This window comes from Pyrus communis, chromosome 6, assembly GCF_963583255.1.
Source record: "Pyrus communis chromosome 6, drPyrComm1.1, whole genome shotgun sequence".
NCBI lineage: Eukaryota > Viridiplantae > Streptophyta > Magnoliopsida > Rosales > Rosaceae > Pyrus > Pyrus communis.
Genome location: NC_084808.1, coordinates 22,965,621 through 22,985,439, shown reverse-complemented (window position 1 = coordinate 22,985,439; position 19,819 = coordinate 22,965,621). Strand labels below are relative to the sequence as shown.

The following is a 19,819-nucleotide window of genomic DNA, read 5'->3' as shown; positions in this document are numbered from 1 at the left end:
AGGATGGTGGCCAGGAAAGGCTGAAATATCTCTGTAAGTCTTTTCAACTCCCGAAATGATGGACTATCATGAATTTGCCCCCTTTTATCTAACACGTGAAATAGTACATCACGTGACTTTATGTTGCTGTTACCTCCTAGGGAGAGATTTGTAATTTAAAATGTTATAATAATTCTCAATGACTTCTCTGAGACATGATTACGACATCGTTTTATGCTATAATTTTCTTGGCAGACATAATTGCAATAGTAATAGCGAGCACATGGTTACATGGCAAAATTATAGATAAGAAATCCAAAGGAAATTATATGAAGTAAAGGAGAAGAACATAAAGATTTTTGCGATGCGTTACTTTATGTGTATCAAACATGCTTTGATGTTGTTGGTAGACATCAAAACAATCACTAATTACGTTACTTAAATCTGCTAACCACCATTTGCTTCCTTAAAAGGACCATTCTCCACCAAACTAGCTAGATTTATTGGTCGGTTGCTTTATCTCATGGGGTAATTTTTGGGATAATTATGTCTCAGTAACCCTAATACACGCATGGTTTTTTTTTTAACCTTTATCATTTTTTAATTACAAACAATATTATTACTACGAATTCGTCTTAAAGAAAGATGAAATTTTAACCAAGATAAATCAAAGATGAGGATTTGCTGATACGCAATAAGTTGAAGTGAAAAATCATTTCCGCAGCTTTTTATTTTTTGCATTATTGAAAAGTTTTCATCATTGTGAAGCCATTTTCCAGAGTTACTCCTTCCTTCCATATATGGGTCAAAAGTCAAAACGTTTGTGCTGTAGTGCACATAATATGACTTGTATGCCGAAATTATTGAAGACTTATTTTTAGTCATACTCCATGAAACTTTAGTTTCGTCTTACTTTGCTCTCTGAAAATGAAATTTGCAGTACTTGACCCCTTGAAACTCGATTTTCGTCATATTTTCTCACATTCTGTCAAATCCGTTATGAAAATTGTTGAGTTTGTGACGTGGCAATAGTGTGGTCCACTTACATGATGACATGTTTGCCACATCAGCTTAAGAATATATTTAATATTTTGAAAGTGTAAGAAACATTAAAAAAGATTTAGGTTTTTCTCTCTTGTTTCCAAAATGATTTTCACAGCTGTTGCTTTGTGTTGATTATTTTGAGTAACCAACACTCCTTCCCGTACGATTTTTACAGCTGCTTCATAATAATTAGGCCATGTAATTTGTAAAAAATAGCTCCTCCTGTATTTATAGTCCTTCGAAACTTATGATTGGGCTCTTTTCTTGAAATAACCCAGTCAAATAGCCCAGCAGCCCACTTGTACGGTCAATAACTTCATCCTTACCCATCAACTCAACTGGGCTTCATGTGATTGGGCTCTTTTCAAGCTGAGAAGTTTATCTAAAAAATGAGCCCATATAATTAGGCCAAATTCTAGTTGGGCTATCTTAGAATTAGTTTTCTTCTACTAGTCTACGGATGGTGGAAGAAATGTGCCTATGACCTCAATGCACTACATCAAGAATTTCCCGAGAAGAAAACTAAATCTAACTTCGTCAACGCATTACAATACAAGTCAATGCATTTTAGTACAATCTGGTAGGGTGAAATACAATCTAATTAAAACGGCTACCAAACGAGACTTTAAAGTTATAGATAAGACGACATTTTTACGTTTGTGTTACATGTGTTTCATACATTAAATTGGATAATAAACATTACCTTATGTGAGAATATTAGATATCTACTTGGGCCTCCTTATACGATGCCGTCATTGGTTGCGATCAGTTCTCAGATATATCGGTGGCTCTGACTTGCAATCTAAGCCACCAGCTTGTGATTTTTCCAGGAAAGCTCAACAACTGGACGTGGAAGGAATGAAGGGCCCACTCTCAGATTCTGCATGCCACATGGCACCCCAAAAGCCAATCGGACACCACTCTCCTATCCTACAAGATAAGCCCCTTCAATTCTGTACATTAACTCATCTGCGTCTCTCTCCCCAAACACTCCAAACCCCATACAATTTCACAGATCAAATAAGCAACAGAGTTTGGTCGAAGCCTCGAAAAATGGCCTCCGCCTGGGCTTCCTCTTCCGCCATTGCAGCCGTCGCTGTATCGTCGCGGTATTTATTTATTGATTAAATGTGTGCTTACTTACGTACTCTTGCATGGTTTATTGGGTTTTTGGAGTTTTTTGTTCCTTCGCATTGTTAATTAATACAAGCAAGATGTGAATTATGCTGCAGCTCCCAGAAGGGCGGGTCTTCTTTGGCGGCAACTAAGGCTTCTTTCTTTGGTGGGAGGAAGCTGAGAGTGAGAAGCTTCACAGCCGCCACAGGATCATCGTCATCTTTTACAGTACGTGCGGCTGCTGCTGACCCTGATAGGCCTCTGTGGTTTCCAGGAAGCACCCCTCCCCCATGGCTCGATGGAAGGTAGCTCCAAAATATCCCGTTTATGAATGTTCTCTTATCAGGCTATCTAGCAACATGAAATATTTTGGTTACCAGCATCAACATGCGAGTCTAAACCATTAATTAAGTTGATAAATGTCCAACAATGTGGTTCATATTCACATAATTGAACCTAAACCCTTAATTAAGTCGACATTTGTCTGAATATCTTTGGTTCATAGCCGCATCGTTGAATCTTAAGTTATTAATAAAATGTTTGCTTATAGAAAAAGGGGTGTGCTATCCACACACCTCTTTTTACTTTTCACACACTCTTGTTAATTTATGTCCGTTGATCTTCTTCAATTCATCTGATCCGACAGCCGAAAATTAAAAAGGTGTGAAAGAAGTAAAAAAGGGTGTGTGGATATCACACCCCATGAATGGAGCCAATGAAGGCTCACTAGGGGCAGATGCCCCCACTCAAATAATTCGTTTGTTTAGTTGCAGACTACAATTATATAATATACACGGGTTATCTTTGAAGAAAATATATGTATCTAATATCCAACATACATTCATTTTACTTATACTCTATATCAAATATTATATGAGCAATAGTGCTCTTGTTCTATCATTCAAACCGAAAAAACACTCTCCCGCCTATCATGTACTTATATATTTTCTCATCACTTTGCCACTTTCCACTACTATATTGAAATTTTTGTAACATTGGAATTGTGATACATCATCATTTGAAACCATCCTTAATATCATATTGCATATAACCATACTATAATAGGGTTTTCTTAGTTGTTTTTTGTTGCCCCCACTAGAAATTTTTTTTGACTCCGTCCCTGTCACACCCCATAGAAAAATGTTGTCTTACCAGACTAGATTACAATATAAGATGTTTACGTTGCTAGCATAGTAGCATGTGAACCTAAACCGTCACGAAACAACTCTCTATATGGTATTTTACGTTGTCTATCTACCTTACTGATTAAGTGTTATAATAATGCAGCCTCCCAGGAGACTTCGGCTTCGATCCTCTTGGTCTTTGTAAGTCGAACACCAATGCTATTAATCCCTAACCATGATTCTCACATGATCTCTTAATGCTGATGAAATTTGTAACTAATAATGTTTGTTAAAATGTGATTACAGCATCTGACCCAGACAGCCTGAAATGGAACCAGCAAGCAGAGCTTGTACACTGCAGATGGGCAATGCTCGGCGCAGCCGGAATCTTCATCCCCGAATTCTTGACCAAAATCGGCATTCTAAACACCCCCTCATGGTACACAGCCGGAGAGCAAGAGTACTTCACAGACACCACCACTCTCTTCGTCGTTGAGCTTGTTTTGATCGGGTGGGCCGAGGGGAGGAGATGGGCCGACATCCTCAAGCCGGGTTCAGTTAACACGGACCCAATCTTCCCCAACAACAAGCTCACCGGGACAGATGTAGGGTACCCGGGAGGGCTCTGGTTCGATCCACTTGGATGGGGAAGCGGCTCGCCTGAGAAGATCAAGGAGTTGAGGACAAAGGAGATTAAGAATGGAAGGCTAGCTATGTTGGCTGTGATGGGGGCTTGGTTTCAACACATTTACACTGGGACTGGCCCCATTGACAACCTCTTCGCTCACCTCGCTGATCCCGGCCATGCCACCATTTTCGCTGTGAGTGCAATTAGCGCACTTTAAATTGATTTTAACTAATTTGATTGCATGCTTAGTGTTTTCTTAATTAGGGTTAACATATCTAATTGTTTTGGTTGGTTTTTGGCAGTCTTTCTCCCCCAAGTGAGGAACGAAGGAGATTTCTAATTGGGGTTTTCAAGTGCCGGGAGGAGAAGCAGCAAAGTTGTTAACTTGTTATCAATCGGGGAAAAGAGAGACTGAGAAGTATTGTGTTGTTCCAAGGGAAATTTGTAGGACTAAAAACTTGTAATTTGATGTGCTTGTGTACAAAAATCTCTTTGGAACCTTCGTTACAATATGTATGAAATCAACTGGTGACCTACGAACTTATTCCAACTGTATATGCATGGCATGCAACTACGTTAAACTGATGTTCTTATCAAACTAGCTTGGGATTTATACACAGTAAAATCGATCACAAATTTTTAATCAAAATTTATGTTGCAAATAAAATAATAGAGAAAAGCGGTACATGATCACAATTCAATATTTGTTTTTTGTAATCAGTTTTATTTGTGCATATTTAATTTCATCGGAAAGTTCTACCAATTTTATTTGTGCATATTTAATCATCCACTGTTGACCAAAAAAAGTTAAAAAATCATCCACTTTGATACCAAGTTGCGGAAAGGAATCATTTCTGAATTCCTTCCTCCTAATCCACAAAATTAAAAGATCTGTGTTGTTGAAATTTGATCTAACGACTACAAATAGGAACTCACTTTAAAAGTTATAAGAACTTGAACAATTAGATCAAATTTCAATAGCACGAATTCCCTGATTTGATGGATTAGAAGAAAGAGATCAGGAGAAGATCCCTTTCCCAAGTTGCCACCTAACATCCACAAGTAATAGCCGCCAAAATATTTTAATCAGGAAGGTGAGCTCCATACATGTATATGCATACTATATTCAAAGTCTAACTTGTCAATCAATCCCCCCAAGTTGAAAACAGAAACACAACTATTTGTTTTGAAGCATTCAACTTTTATGAAGCTAAGGCTAATGGAACCCAAATTCATGTTAGTTTGGTATGCAAACACAATTCAAATAGATGGTTGGTTTGGTGATAAAACGAGAATGTAGGAGGAGAAAAAATGTCTACGGAAATCATTTCTCGAAGATAAACTGTTTGGACATAAAATCCTGAAACTTCATCACAAACTTGTGGCCACAAGAAAATTCAAGCAACAAATTAAGCAGCAAATACTAAAATTCTAATTAAACTTGAGTAAACTAAATTATGAAATTCTGAGGAACCCAATACAATTTACAAACAAATTACACTTAAAAAGGCTACAAATTTGTCAATAAGCAGACAAATTTAGTCATAAAAATATATTAATTTGAAGGAAAGTCACCTCATTACAGCCTAATGACGAACTCTCACCTCCTCTTCTTCTCTCAAAGTATCATCAACTACTATTATACAGGATTTAATTTTTTGTAATTTTCACAAATCTCTTCTTTGGGAAAAAAAATTGAGAGGAAAGAGAGAATTTCTATAACTTTCTGATAAGAAGCAAAACCGAACCGGCTAAGACGGAGGGTTGGGGCGCTGTACGGAGATCTGAACCGGAAGTGGCCGACTAGTACCCGACCCACCACAGCTGCTACAAAACGTACGACCCGAGCCGGCACAGCTCCGGCACCCGACATCGCCATCGGACCAGCGCGAGCAGAAGCAAGTGACCCGACCCGTTCCGTTGCACCTGGGACACCGCGGGAAGGGGCCGGCCATGGGCTTCTGGTCCATGACCGATTTGACGAAGACCGCGCCCGCCAAGACGCCGAGACCGGTGGCGAGCTGAGTCAGCACGATCGGATCTCCCATTTGTTTGGTGATGCGTCGGATAACGAGGAGGGAGAGAGCAGAGAGAGGGAGGAAAAGAAGCGAAAGGTGTAGAGAGAGAGGAACAAAGATTTTTATTAACTTATGGGGATTTTACTTTTATGCAAAAAATTGAAGAATTTAAAGTGGTGAGGGGAATGAACACGTTGACGCGGTTGGGTTGGGTGGGATTTTTAAGAATCCGCATCCTCGACGGATTCTATACGTAAGGATTCCGATGATATATTAATTATGCATGTTCATCATATATTATGCGGTTATAAATTATTGTAAATATTTTTATTTAAATTTAAATAAAAACAGTATTTGGTAAAAACTGACCACAAAATTTACGATGAACGAACACGATTCACATATTTTCAGAATCCTTACCAAAAAGATCCGGAGAGGATTTTTAAGGAGGTCGGGGGATTTGGAATATTGCGGACGTGTTTGCTTCCTTGTACGCTACTTCTACTTGGAGCCTTGGGGGCATGTACCACTTGATCTTGATTTTCTTGTACATCACATGTTGGAAATTTAGGAGGTGTGATGAAATTGGTTTTTAAATTTTTATGGGTGGTGACAAAAATTATCTGAATAGTGGGTAATCTATGTGAGTGTGGTTAGTATTGTCATATTTTCCTACTCCAAGCATAAATATGACAAACGTTTAATAAAAAAAGACGATATCTTTTGTTACAAGAGGTAGTGATAGATCTAAGATTTGAATTTTGAGGGATTTTTGTGTTAAAATCTAACTTTGTTAGATAAACACTTACCCGTTAGTATCACGGTCTAGTGATATCCACTTCACTTGTAAGTGAGAGGTGTTAGGTTCGATTCTCATCAAAGGCAAATTTGAACTACATTATTGCTAGCCCATTATGAGGCTAAGCCTACCCCCTCTCCCTTACTGTGATAGTATCGTTTATTAAAAAAAAAAACACTTGGGCATCATCAAAGGCATTTTGTCGAACACTTGGGAGCTTGTTGTCGTCAGTGGAACTAAGTTGCACACATGCCAAAAGATATTGATATATGCCGAAACAATTTGATGAGTGATATTAAGAGAATTTGTCAAGTGTTGTCGATGCAACCTGTGAGAAGCATTTCATTAAACACTTGATTGGCACAAAATAAACCATACTAAACATTCAAAAGCTCTTCACAAAACTACCTCAACCATGGGTTGAACCACAATCTCATACCTCATGTTTTAACAGTTACAATGTCATACCTCCACTTACGAATTTGTTGCAATGTCAAACCTCCATCAGTTTTTTGTCAATTTTTCTTTTAAATGCTAACATGACTTGAGATGGGCCTCACTGCCTAGCCCAACTAGATTAAAAAAATTAATTAAATATTAAAATTAAAAACAAAATCATTTATATAGAGATATACTTTTGTAAAACAATCTAGGAACCACATCCTCTTCCCCTTCCGGTCATCCCTTCCCTTCACCACCCAAACCAACATGAACATGACCTGCAAAAAACCCAGATTAACAGTTATAATCTTTCCCAAACCACCACCCAAAAAAATTCAGGAAAACAAAACAAACTAACATTTTACAACCTAACTCTACTTGACCCACCACATGAAAACCATTAAAATCCAGAAAATCTTCAAATAACAAATCAAAGAATATAAATTTAAATTTACAACTCAATTGGATTAGTGTTCATCTTAGATTCAAAATTACTTCTCTTCGTGACGCTGTCGTAGTATGTTTCCAGATCCGGTAGAGTCGGTTGGCGATGATGGTTTTCTCGTCGACGATGCTTGTGGAGGTGGTGACTGAAACTCAGTTCTTTTCTCTATTCCGATTCGAATTCCAGGTTCTTTTGGCTTTAAATTTGTTCAAATGCTTTTTTAGTGAAGGGATGGGGGACGAATGGAAAGGGGATGAAGGGTGAAGATGGATGTTTGAACGCTTTCCCTGCCAAGGGCGAAGCTACAGAGAAGCAAGGAGGGGATGCCGCCCCTCATCTTTCCAGAAATCGCCACTGAAAGTGAAGATTTCAATCTTCTGAAACCGCTAGAATCTGGGTTTGGTTCTAGGTTTGCAGTGCATTGCACTACTACGCTAAACTACAACGTTTTTTTTTTTTTTTTTTTTTTTCAAAATACATAGGCCAAACTATGTCATTTTGGTCCTGGGATTGTTTTGGTTATACAAAGCAACATCGATGAAATGAGGCAGAACCTTTGTTCTGCCATTGGAGAGCACGACAGTCAACAACAACAACAAGGCTGCAAGCCACCGTCGTCCAGCCATCTGAGAAGAACCTTTGTTCTACCATTTGATCTTTGCTTGTTCTTAGAGCCTTTCACTTAAAACATTTTGCTTTCTATGCAACAAACCTGCAAAAACTCTGATGGGTTTTAAGGTTTTTCAATTTCCCGGATTGGTTTTTTATGTTTCTCAAATTTGCTTTTGATTTGTTCTTGTTAGTACCTTGATGGGCTACTTCTAAATTTGTATGTGAGATTAAATCTTTAAATTTTATCATTTTGTGTGTTGAATCTCTAAGTTTTAGAGGGGTTTTAGACTTTAGAATTGTACCAAACATTGTGCTTTCCTACGATTGTTATGGACCATCCAATTTTCAATGGAATTCCTGATTACATGAATAGTTTTAGGTATCCATGATTACATGAAGGGGGAAGGAGGGTAAGGATGGATGTTCGAATGCTTTCCTAGAATCTCGGAGTCAAAATCACGGGAATTCCACGGTTCGATCCGCCATGAGTGGCAGCCAAACAACGTGAAAGCTGAGTGGGTCATGTTCGTGTCACCAAGAGCAATGGAACGGTGGTGGTGATGACGGCGCTCGTCACCAAAGTTCGCTGTAAAGTCATCTGGGAAGCTTGCCTGGAAACGGGCCGGGGTAGACAGAAGGGGAAGGAGGGAAGGTTAGGGGAGATGGGAAGGGTGAAGGTGATGGGTTGGTAGGGTGGGTCCACAATTTCTTATAAAAATATTAAAATGATTTTATTTTTTTATTTTTTTAATTTAGTTGGGCTAGGAAGTGAGCTCCGCCTCAAGTCACATCAATATTTAATAGAAAATTTGACGAAAATCTGACATTACAATAAATTCGTAAGTTGAGGTATAACATTGTAACTTTTAAAACACGAGGTATAAAATTATGATTCAACCCATAATTAAAATGGTTTTGTATAATTTATCCAACAAGATGACGCGGTTGGGTTGGGTGGAATTTTTAAGGAGGTCGGAGGATTTGGAATAATGCGGACGTGTTTGCTTCCTTGTACGCTACTTCTACTCGGAGCCTTGGAGGCATGTACCAATTGATCTTGATTTTCTTATCTTTTTCTTGTACATCACATGTTGGAAATTTAGGGGGTGTTATGGGAAATTGGTTTTGAAATTTTTATGGGTGGTGATAAAAATTATCTGAATAGTGGATAATCTATGTGAGTGTGGTTAGTATTGTCATATTTTCCTAGTCCAAGCATAAATACGACAAACATTTAATAAAAAAAGAGACGATTTCTTTTGTTATAAGAGGTAGTGACAGATTTAGGATTTGAATTTTGAGAGATTTCCATGTTAAAGTTTAAATTTTTTAGATAAATAGTTGCTCTTTAGTATTACGGTGTAATGGTATTCCTCTTCACTTGTAAGTGAGAGGTGTTAAGTTCGATTCTCGTCAAATGCAAATTTGAATTACATTATTGCTAACATATTGTGAGGCTAAACCTACCCCTCTCCATTACTATGATAATACCGTTTGTTAAAAAAAAATAAAAAATAAAAAATAAAAAATAAATAACACTTGGGCATCGTCAAAGGCATTTTGTCGAACACTTGGAGGCTTACTGTGATAATATCGTTTGTTCAAAAAAAACAAAAACAAAAAATAAAAAACACTTGGGCATCGTCAAAGGCATTTTGTCGAACACTTGGTGGCTTATTGTCGTCAGTGGAACCAAGTTGCACTCATGCCTAAAGAAATTCACATATGCCGAAGCAATTTGATAACTGCTATTAAGAGAATTTGTTAAGTGTTGTCAACGCAACCTGTGAAAAGCATTTCATTAAAAACCTGATCAGCACAAAAAAGAACCATACTAAACATTCAAAAGCTCTTCACAAGACCTACACATGTATTTCTCAAACTGCGGGTGGTCTCGGTGACCAGTCTCTATGGTAACAAAATTGTGGTTGTGACATTCTCAAAACTTGGATACTCTAATATTCCTTTTTCAAACTCGATCCTACTTTTCAAGTGATAAATAAACAGACATATTCTTACACTTATCGACGTAGTTCACCACCATAAAAAAGCTCATCTAGGAATTTCCAAAAATAAAAGAAGTCACGTTTAATTTGCTCTTGTGGTTGTCAATTTTAATTTGTTGTATGGTTAGAAGAGTAAACGATGTAGAAAAGAAACACCTTTTACATATTTGTATCATCCACTAATAGGGATGAGAAAAAGCAAACTTCATACATTCTATTGGCTACCACTTTTCATCAGTCTCCATCGTCCCTTCGTCTTCGACATCACTTATTGCCTGAAGCAGTTCCAACTGAGTAGCTGCAGGATCCAACTCCCGACAAGGCGACAACTCTTCTTCCGAAGTAACTCCTGTCTATTTGGATCCAAATGCGATCAAATATTGTCGAAAAGCTAGCCACTTTCACCAAGGGAGTTACAAGTACACCTTGGTCCTCACCGAAGTCTTCAATGGCGTCGACCATATCATATTTGTGTACAATTTCTTCGGTTGTCAGTTCATTCCAGTCGAGAGACCAAATCCTGAACAGTGCCCAGACTTCTCTCTTCCCTCGATGAGAGTAACCTACATAAACCTTGTACACTATCAGTGAGATATTCCAGTTCAATAATACAATGTCATGCGTAAAAAAACTTAAATACGATGACATTGTATTATTGAGTGATATTCTCACTTCATATTTTCCTACTGGAAAATCCGCAGATAGCTTTGAGAGGCCAGAGGAACCCCGTGTCAAGGGGTCCAGTTCACTATTTGTTTTGGGGTTCAGCCGAAGGATCCGGAATGTGAAAGAACCCAAAGAAATCACCTTATGAACATAATACCTAGACATCCCATCATCGCCATCAAATGCCGCCCACACCTAATTATCTCCAAACCACTTCTCTGGTTGATCCGGAATAAATTCTTTTGTTCTGGTCAACCTAGTTTTAAAGGAGGGGGATGCAACATGAGAACTTTCCAGAAGTCCATCCATATCTCCAAACCACTTCTCTGGTCGATCCGGAATAATTTTTTTTTTTTCTGATCAACCAAGTTTTAAAGGAGGGGGATACAACATGAGAACTTTCCAGAAGTCCATCCATATTCCATACTAGTGCTACTCTCGCCCAAACTTGACCAAAAATTCTTTAACTAGATGAAGAAGTTGCATCTTTGTTACACTCCATGCATATTCCTACACAAATGGATTAGTTTGGTTTTGTTAGTTTTATAGTAACCATTCTAAACAACGATGTTATTAGGTTTTGTTTGAGGTCGGAAGTCTAAACCGAACCAAATCGAAGTGCAACTGCATCTTCTGTCACTACATTTTTGGTGCCCTTCTTTTTTAACCAAATATGAAAAAAATTCTTTAAAATTGGGGCCTTTTATAAAAATAACAGAAATGAAAATTTGTCACAAATCTATTAAATGCCGATGTGAGAAAAAATATTGAGGATATGTAGATTAGATAAAGAAAAAAAAATCAACATAAATTTTGATTGAGTTAAATTATGAACAGATTTCAAACAAGAAATTTCAGCTTAAAAATCTTGATCCTGGGGTTTAGTAAATCTACTCATTAGTATATGAAAAGATTCATTTAAGTAAAAAAATCAAATTGAGATATGAGACTATGAGTAATTACCTTGTTGTACGAGTTGTGAAGAATTTCAACCACAAAGCGCTATCTTGGGCAGACCTTTTGTCTCTAGTTTTTCATCCCTAAAACTAGACCATTTCTTAGAAAAGTTTTCACAACTAAGTCGTTAAATACTAATTTTGACGCTCGTATCGAGGCATGAAGATAAGAACACATCAACATAAACATCACCAAAAAATCTCAATTTGAGATACGTTACCAAAAGTGGGGATATCGAGGACATTTCTGCGAAATTTTAGGCATGCTCACAACTTAGACAATATGTTAAAAATATTTCCTAGCCCAACGTTTAATTATATAAGGTATTGATTTTGACTATTTCTAAAAAAGTTCTCACATCCAAGCTGTTAAATATTGATTTTGACGGTCTTATTGAGGAATGGAGATAAGATTATATCAACATAAATATCGACAAAAAATCTCAGTTGCGATATGTTACCAAAAGTGGGGATATCAAGAAAACTTCAGCGAAATTTCAGGCATGCTTACAACTTGGACAATAGCACAAGAATGTTAAACTATTTCCTAGCCCAACATTTACTTATGTAAAACGTTATAGGTATCTAGTTATAGTGCGTAGAGTGTCATACTAACCCGAGTAATTTAAGGCGTGCTTAAGCAACCTCACACGTATAAGATTATGGTGACTAAATGAGAACTCCTTTGCTAACCTTCATCGTACATGAATCACTTTGTTACAGTTTTTAGTTATAAGTTTAAACTAACAAGCTTGGCAATGTCAAAGCTCAGTGTAAATCTTTGTGAACATTTGCTCCAATCAATACTCCTTTACTAACCTTCATCGTACATGAATCACTTTATTACAGTTTTTAGTTATAAGTTTAAACTAACAAGCTTGGCAATATCAAAGCTCAGCGTAAATCTTTGTGAACATTTGCTCCAATCAATGTTTCCATGATGTGGGACATCTTTCTATTTTGTGATAGGCGCAGATATTCTATCATTATTAACATACAAATAGCGCATTCTCTCAACATGTTGATATGGCCGAGTTGGTCTAAGGCGCCAGATTAAGGTTCTGGTCCGAAAGGGCGTGGGTTCAAATCCCACTGTCAACATCCTCTTTTTTCTTAGTTTTATATGTTTTATATATTTTAATATTTTTTCTATTTTTATGGGGTAAAGTTAGTTTGATGAATTTTAATTCGCACCTAGAACAAAGACTATTGAGCATAAAAAACAGTTAACATCCATTAGCTTCAAAATTTCTTAAAACATTATACAAATTTTTCTTTAGCCTCAGAACAACCTACAAAATCGAGTTGTGACAAAACTATAACCTTGCGCTGCAAGAGCATCAACTATGAATTTTTACAAAAAATAACAACCCCAATTAAATAAAACTCCCAATAATACACGTTCGATTCAATTCCACAATCAAATAACAGTCTTTTTTCTATCCAATGCTACTTGCATTGCTCCATTGGATGATCAATGATGCTTGCATTCGTACTTATTTTCTCTTGTTTCTGCTTAACTTCTAATGAGCCACGCATTCATCGGTGCAACCCCCGGTTGTAGTTATATAGGTCTCCCACATCGTTGCGTAGCACCATCTCTTACAATTCTCCATCGCCAAAAATTCATTTCCGTTGAAACAAAAAAATCAATGACAAAGAATATAAGAAACTCAGAATACTTGTCTGATGTTGATGTTGATTCTTGAAGTTTGGATGTACTCTAAAACACAAACATCCTCCTCGTCGGAGAACTGCTTCTCAAGAGGCACAATTTCAGCATTTTCTCCCTCAGTGAATATCCGAGGCACGCCTGCAACACAAGAAAGCCAAGGCGTTGTCTTATAAGGCTGTAAATACAATACTCTACGAAATCACAACCACAGTTAAGTGTTGTGGTAAATGGGAAGCCGCACTGTTTATCACAAGAAAGCACACGAAAGTAAAAGATAGGTGAAGATTCGCATTTACCATGAAAGCATTCCCTTGCTTCCCCGGCCATAAGTACAACATCACCGCTTCGAAGGAACATTGCTATTGGAGGATCCTCCCTAAGCTTTCCACCCAAAAGGAAAATTGCTTTGCAGCCTAAACTGAGGAAAGTGAAAGACATTTCAGCTCCTAAGGAGATGCATATTACTAAATCTATTTCCTTTTTTCTTGATGAACAACCAGGATCGAAAACCAAAAATGAAATGGCATGGAAGGATACCTCATGCTTACAATAGGCTTACTCCAATCAGCTTCCATGTCATCAAGGTGGCCCCCAAGCATATCGCCTAGACAAAAAACCAGAAGACAGAACATATGTAAATTCTAGCTTGTTCTTTCTTTCCAACCAAAAAAGAAACAGCATTCAAATCGTTGGTGAGGAACTCTTTCGTAGCAATACCTGGGCCAAAGTAGTTGACTATTGCACCTTCAGGCTGGAACTCTTCACCCGGAGGCATTGCAGGTTTTGCCAGTCTTTTAGCCAGTTGACAAAGTGTATCAGGGATTTTGTTATGTGGAAGAGAGACGTCATAGTTTCGCTACACCATGAACATATTTTTGGTTCGATATGTATTGTGAGGAAACTCGAATGCATCAAACAAAGTCTCAAATTGAACTGATTTACCAATAGATATCAGAAACTATTCATTGCTTACAAGGGTAACAACTATTTTTAGCTTGAAAAGTACAGTTTCCGTTTATTCTCGCCTAAATCGTGTGGCATCCAAGTGGCATGCAACTTTTGTTTACTAAAAATGCATGATAGGCTTTCTAGATTGAAAAGAAAAATTGGACCAACACCTACCTTGGACCATTCAAATTGCAGGCCAAGGGTGCTCCAACGCAGTTTCCGTAATAAAACTGAAGCCGAGACCAATTTTCCTGAGTTTCCCTTTGACGACACTTCATGTTCCTCAAAGAACGTCCACCTGTCAGCATCCCCATTGCTGACAGCAGAACTACATTCAGAATTTGAACTCCCTTGTGCAACCAAAACTTTCCTCTCCTTCGCCGCAGAAAATAAATCACTAATAGGCCCGTAAAATGCATTGTGATTAGTTCTGTTAGGAGGCTGCGGGAAGCTGGTTAAACTCTCCTTTATCCATTGGCATTGTTCTTCTACGCTCAGTGCTCCAGGAATGAAATAAAATCCTGTAATGTTTCCAAAAGGAGATACCAAGTCAAATCCGTATAACTAATTTTCTTTTGTTCAAGCGGTATCCTAATTATATATAATCTAAACTACTAGAATGGGGATTCGATCTTCGGTGTGACGTGGGGTGAGCACACTGCTTTAGTCAACTTGGCTACGACAGGTCTATAAACTGAAATTAGTCAATTCAAATCCCTATAGTACTAGTTACTAACGAACCGCGTATGAATTCAAATCCCTAATATACATTAGCATTCATCCAATGCAGGAGAAAAAAAAAATGAATGTATCAAAAGCATATGATGAAATTATGAATGCATTGAAAGAGAATAGGTTGTTGCCTGGGCGATTTTCTATGGAGAAGACGGGGCCATCGAAACCGCATTGAACCGGAACGATTCCCGGCGGAAGCACAGCCTTCTGATTGCAGGATTCTAGAATTGACTTGAAATCCAAGACCTCAGATAAATCCACCGGTTTGGGTTTCCTTTTCCTGACAGAAAATGAAATTAAACGTTTAATTATACGAAATTGGAATCGGAATCGTCAAATTACATGTTCGGGAATCGAATTACTTTTTGGAGGATTTGTAAGTGTCTTCGTAATACAGCTTGTACTTCTTCTCCGCTCGTCTGAAAGCGGTTCGCTCCAAATCATCCGGGACCGTACCGGATTCGGATCCGTACATTTCGGCGAGTCGCCTCGGGCGGCGGTGAGTTAACTCGGAGCCGGGAAACAGAGTGAGCAAGGTAGTCGGAGTGGGGGGTTTCACTAGGGTTTTATCGCGCGGTTTCAGCCCTTCTGGGGTTCGCGTCGCCGCAGTGGTTTTCCTTCTGCCCTTTTTGCCCTTTCGCGGCGGTAATTTCTTATAGCCCTCCACATTCCACCGAAAAGACTTTTAAGCCCTTACTGAGGACTCCTCACTAACGCCAATTTCAAAGGATAATTTCGTCTTTCTGAATTTCAAAGAATCTTCTTTGATTATCTTCTGGGACAGAGAAAGGAAAACAAAAGAAAACACGAAACAATCTTCTCGGAATCGAAAAAGGACCAGAAATGGCGTGCAGGACTGCGCTACGATCCGCTCTGCTAATAGAAGCGTGGCGACCCGTTCATCTCGCTCAGAGCTCCGCCTCCGCCTCGTTCAAGACCCGCGGGTTCTCCTCCCCCAGGCTGACCCGCCACTTCAGGACCCGGGACGTCCACTTCGCGCGACGGACTCACCTCAACCGCGCCCACAACGAAAATTCGTCGGATTTGCCGGAGGACGACCAGGGCCCGCCGCAAGAGGCCATCTTGAAAGCAATTTCAGGTTTCGTCCTCCTCCCAGTCTCAGAAATTTATTTATTTTAATTTTAATTTTTGGTATTTATGAATTTCTTTAACTCGTTTTTGGTGTTGGAGTTGGATATAGAGGTTTCGAAGACAGAAGGGAGAGTTGGGCAGACGACGAATGTGGTTATCGGAGGCACAGTGGCGGATGATTCTACGAATGAATGGGTCGACTTAGATCAGAAGGTATTGATAAACCCATTTCTTTGCTTTTGATTAATTTTGATTCAACAGCTGACTTTTAACGTTTAGGAGTAAGTTTGTAATATTTTCGACGTGGTTGTGTATATAAAATGGTGTGACTTTGTGTTATTGAAGGTAAATTCGTATCCAACTGTTAGAGGGTTCACAGCAATTGGAACTGGAGGGGATGATTTTGTTCAAGCTATGGTTGTTGCTGTCGAATCCGTAATTCAACAACCTGTCCCCGAGGTATACATACTTACGTGCAATCACAATATATGTATATATTAACCCTTGTTGTGACTGCCCATCATTTGCAGTTACTTGATAGATATATTTATGAATTGGTCTAATGCGTGTATTTGCAAGCATTATGGGTACCTTGCTGAAATCAAACCATTTGTGGACATACAAGTACACTTGTGTAGTTCTGTAGGCTGTTGTTTTCTTTCGGGTCAAATTGTTGCACATAGTATTTCATTGAGTGTATCAATGTTCATGAAGTTTTTTTTTTTTATGCAAGTGATGTTGGGGGAAGGGGGAAGCCAACCTAGGACCTTGGGTGCATGGGTAAATGATTTTGACCACTTCAGCTACAAGCCCCGTGCTTTATTACTTGTGTATTGAGTAGTTCAATTGGAGATGAATATAATAGGAAACTAGTAGCTAATTTCTGAGTTGATTTCTCGAGTATGTAAATTTATGGACTGAAACAAGTGAATTATGATAGCCAAAGAGGTGCTTGTTGTCTTAAATAATGTGAGGACATATTATTGCAATGTCAAGTATATGCTAAACTATAAGCAGAGATGTGGTGCATTGGAGTTGTTTCTTAGACTTATGTGTATGTCCTTGAAATTACGATCGGTAGGCTTAAGGTAATTTTATTATTTATTAGGATCAAGAGGAGACCTTATAGCGATGTATTCTATCATGCCCCTCCTGCCCTCTATTTTTGTACAGAACATTATGATTCCAACCAAAGTAAGTGTCACTGTAGTTTGGGGACAAGAATTTTAAGATGTACTGATAGACAGCCTGAGGAATTTTGAGATGTACTGATGGACAGTTTTATGAGAAATAAGGAGCAGCTTTGACCAGTGATCATGATGGAAAACTAATTATGGTTTATGCAGTTGCCACTGAGAAACATCTTATTGGAAGTTCAAAGCTCCTGAAAAGGAGTGAGAAAGTGATAAGAGGCTAAGAGTATGAAATGTGCCAGAAAAGATGTGGTTTGAATTTGAAAATGCGGTGCAAAGAGTTGGGCAGGCTGCATATGTCATAAAAGAAACTAATCAACTTCTCTTTTGAGTGTGGTAGGTACTTTGCCAATCATCGATTAAAAGAGGTTCTGTTGGCTAGAAAAAATGCGGTATACGTCTTGCCCTTAATGCTCATAACTGAAACTGGCTCTTGATGTGAACTTGTTGAGGGTAACATGGAACCAACCATAGGGAAATTGACTAATAGTTGAATTTGACCATAGTTTAGTGTTCTCGCTGATTTAAGATGGCTCAGAAACAGGCATAGCTAATAGATCTGCTGACTCTGCTCCCTCTAGGCTATAGCCAAATGCTTATCCATTGGGATGCATTTTGAAGTATAGATCGTTGAGTGGAATACGAACCTGACAAATTAAGATCAATGGGTGCCAAATTATTATTATTTTTCCAAACGCCCCAATGAACGGATTTTTCACCAATAAGATAATTGTGAATGGAAGGATCATAATACTTAAAGAACTGGGAGTTTTTGTCTTCTTGGCTTGGCCACGATTGCTGTAGTAATCATGACTTGACATTTGTTTTAATTTAAACCTAGTATAAGGTGAAAAGTGAAATTCATTTACTCCAAAAGGCTTATGTGGTAGGTGGTAGGATGGTGCAACATATAACAGCAATCCTTGTGCTACAATCCATTTTTGTTGCCCCTTTTGAATTAAGATGAAAATTTGAGTGTTGATATGTTTGCTGACGTCTGATCTATCAAGTGCACGAGTTCAATTCACTCATAAATAATGAATGCAAAAGTTTAACGGAGCTTGTTATATGCTGTTTTTTATGGCAGGGTCATGTGAGGCAGAAGGTGTCATCAAGGGGAAAATATGTATCTGTAAACATTGGACCTGTTCAAGTAATTTCAAGTGAACAGGTTTTCCCCTCCCTCCCCTGCACTCTCGCCATGAATTTGCTAACGTTATTCCTCTATATCCATTATGCAGACAATCTTCAGGCAGTAAATGGATAACGATTATAATTTGATGACGTGGAATTGTATTGTGATTTCCAGGTCCAAGCTGTATACAACGCCATGAGAAGAGATGATCGGATGAAATACTTTTTGTAGTGGAATACTCCATTTTTATCGTGCATCTGTACAGAGTGCCAATTTCTAGTGGCCTCCCCAGTGCCCTTCTCAGGTTTGGTTCAGATTTGGGCTAATTCATAATACTATCGAGCTGAGCAGTCGTTCAAAATCGATCCATCTACTCGCTCGGGATGTATTTAGGTATAATTCAGAAAGTAGGCATTCATCAATCTGTATTACTGAACTATATGTTACTGATTATATGGAAGGCCAGATTATTAGCAGTTTCCTACTATTTTTTTCTTTAATGTCGGTTTTAGAAGTATACGAAACGAGTCGATTTTAGTCGTAATTTGTTTGAGGTCACGAAATATTTTCATCATATTTGAGTAATGCAAACCAATTATTCGTAAAGCAATAATGTGTTTGGTTGGAGAGGAGATGCTCCCGACATATCAGTTAGCAAAATTCCACTCATGTACTGCAGACACATGCAGCGTTTTGCTTCCAAGCTTTGGCCCAAAGGAGCAACCAAATCGCTGCCATGCGGCGTCTTGTACACAATTTGACCTTTTGCACTCAACCAATGTTGGAAGGGGCTAACGCTAAAGTGATCGAAACTACAAAAAGTGACATTCAAACTCGAGTGTAGAGAAAAGAACACAATGCTTTAAAATAAAGGGATGTGATACCCACACATCATTTTACTTTTCACACACTTTTTTAATTTTTTGGGCTTCAGATAGAATGAATTGAAAAAGATCAACGAACAAAAATTATCAAGAGATGTGTGAGAAGTAAAATAAGATGTGTGGATAGTCATCCCAAAATAAATTAACGCATGATTTTACGAGCCCCTATCAATTTTAGAAAGATCCACGCCCGCCTCAACGACTCGCCATCTCTCCCAATAATTTAATTAATCTTTGATGACCTAATAGTTGGTACCTTTGTTAATTTACTGCTACTTGTTGCCATTTCGTCGTCTCCAACTTTTTGATATCCTTTATTTTTT

At 38.2% G+C, this 19,819-nt stretch overlaps 4 protein-coding genes and 1 non-coding gene across 5 annotated transcripts; 3 read left to right on the top strand and 2 right to left on the bottom strand.

The window, feature by feature from the left end:
* Nucleotides 1-1,971: 1,971 nt before the first annotated feature.
* LOC137736624 (chlorophyll a-b binding protein, chloroplastic) lies at nt 1,972-4,435 on the top strand. Its single transcript, XM_068475862.1, has 5 exons — nt 1,972-2,132; nt 2,256-2,444; nt 3,427-3,464; nt 3,570-4,084; nt 4,194-4,435. Exons 1-5 carry the CDS (start codon nt 2,077-2,079, stop codon nt 4,209-4,211), a joined length of 816 nt encoding a protein of 271 aa, XP_068331963.1. The 5' UTR covers nt 1,972-2,076; the 3' UTR covers nt 4,212-4,435.
* A 964-nt stretch (nt 4,436-5,399) lies between these two features.
* Nucleotides 5,400-6,034, bottom strand: LOC137736626 (uncharacterized). Its single transcript, XM_068475863.1, has one exon. It carries the CDS (start codon nt 5,937-5,939, stop codon nt 5,643-5,645), a length of 297 nt encoding a protein of 98 aa, XP_068331964.1. The 5' UTR covers nt 5,940-6,034; the 3' UTR covers nt 5,400-5,642.
* A 6,820-nt stretch (nt 6,035-12,854) lies between these two features.
* Nucleotides 12,855-12,935, top strand: TRNAL-AAG (transfer RNA leucine (anticodon AAG)). The gene has a single exon. It is a non-coding gene; the product is annotated as a tRNA-Leu (tRNA).
* Nucleotides 12,936-13,057: 122 nt separating this feature from the next.
* On the bottom strand, nt 13,058-15,805 carry LOC137737980 (DNA N(6)-methyladenine demethylase ALKBH1A). Its single transcript, XM_068477574.1, has 7 exons — nt 15,555-15,805; nt 15,321-15,472; nt 14,632-14,978; nt 14,227-14,365; nt 14,047-14,113; nt 13,806-13,927; nt 13,058-13,647 (listed from the first exon to the last, which is right to left on the bottom strand). Exons 1-7 carry the CDS (start codon nt 15,665-15,667, stop codon nt 13,508-13,510), a joined length of 1,080 nt encoding a protein of 359 aa, XP_068333675.1. The 5' UTR covers nt 15,668-15,805; the 3' UTR covers nt 13,058-13,507.
* A 197-nt stretch (nt 15,806-16,002) lies between these two features.
* On the top strand, nt 16,003-19,099 carry LOC137737597 (uncharacterized). The gene is made up of 5 exons (XM_068477129.1): nt 16,003-16,291; nt 16,394-16,497; nt 16,630-16,743; nt 18,565-18,648; nt 18,787-19,099. The coding sequence occupies exons 1-5, from the start codon at nt 16,036-16,038 to the stop codon at nt 18,841-18,843; spliced, it is 615 nt and encodes a 204-aa protein (XP_068333230.1). The 5' UTR covers nt 16,003-16,035; the 3' UTR covers nt 18,844-19,099.
* Nucleotides 19,100-19,819: the final 720 nt, after the last annotated feature.

Excerpts from the sequence above, each read along its gene's own strand:
- LOC137737597 (XM_068477129.1), top strand. The coding sequence starts at position 16,036 with ATGGCGTGCAGGACTGCGCTACGATCCGCTCTGCTAATAGAAGCGTGG. Across the intron at positions 16,292-16,393 it reads CATCTTGAAAGCAATTTCAG|AGGTTTCGAAGACAGAAGGG; the intron begins GTTTCGTCCTCC and ends AGTTGGATATAG. Across the intron at positions 16,498-16,629 it reads GGGTCGACTTAGATCAGAAG|GTAAATTCGTATCCAACTGT; the intron begins GTATTGATAAAC and ends GTGTTATTGAAG.
- LOC137736624 (XM_068475862.1), top strand. The coding sequence starts at position 2,077 with ATGGCCTCCGCCTGGGCTTCCTCTTCCGCCATTGCAGCCGTCGCTGTA. Across the intron at positions 2,133-2,255 it reads GCCGTCGCTGTATCGTCGCG|CTCCCAGAAGGGCGGGTCTT; the intron begins GTATTTATTTAT and ends ATTATGCTGCAG. Across the intron at positions 2,445-3,426 it reads CCCCCATGGCTCGATGGAAG|CCTCCCAGGAGACTTCGGCT; the intron begins GTAGCTCCAAAA and ends ATAATAATGCAG.
- LOC137737980 (XM_068477574.1), bottom strand. The coding sequence starts at position 15,667 with ATGTACGGATCCGAATCCGGTACGGTCCCGGATGATTTGGAGCGAACC. Across the intron at positions 15,473-15,554 it reads ACTTACAAATCCTCCAAAAA|GAAAAGGAAACCCAAACCGG; the intron begins GTAATTCGATTC and ends ATTTTCTGTCAG. Across the intron at positions 13,648-13,805 it reads AGCAAGGGAATGCTTTCATG|GCGTGCCTCGGATATTCACT; the intron begins GTAAATGCGAAT and ends CTTGTGTTGCAG.
- LOC137736626 (XM_068475863.1), bottom strand. The coding sequence starts at position 5,939 with ATGGGAGATCCGATCGTGCTGACTCAGCTCGCCACCGGTCTCGGCGTC.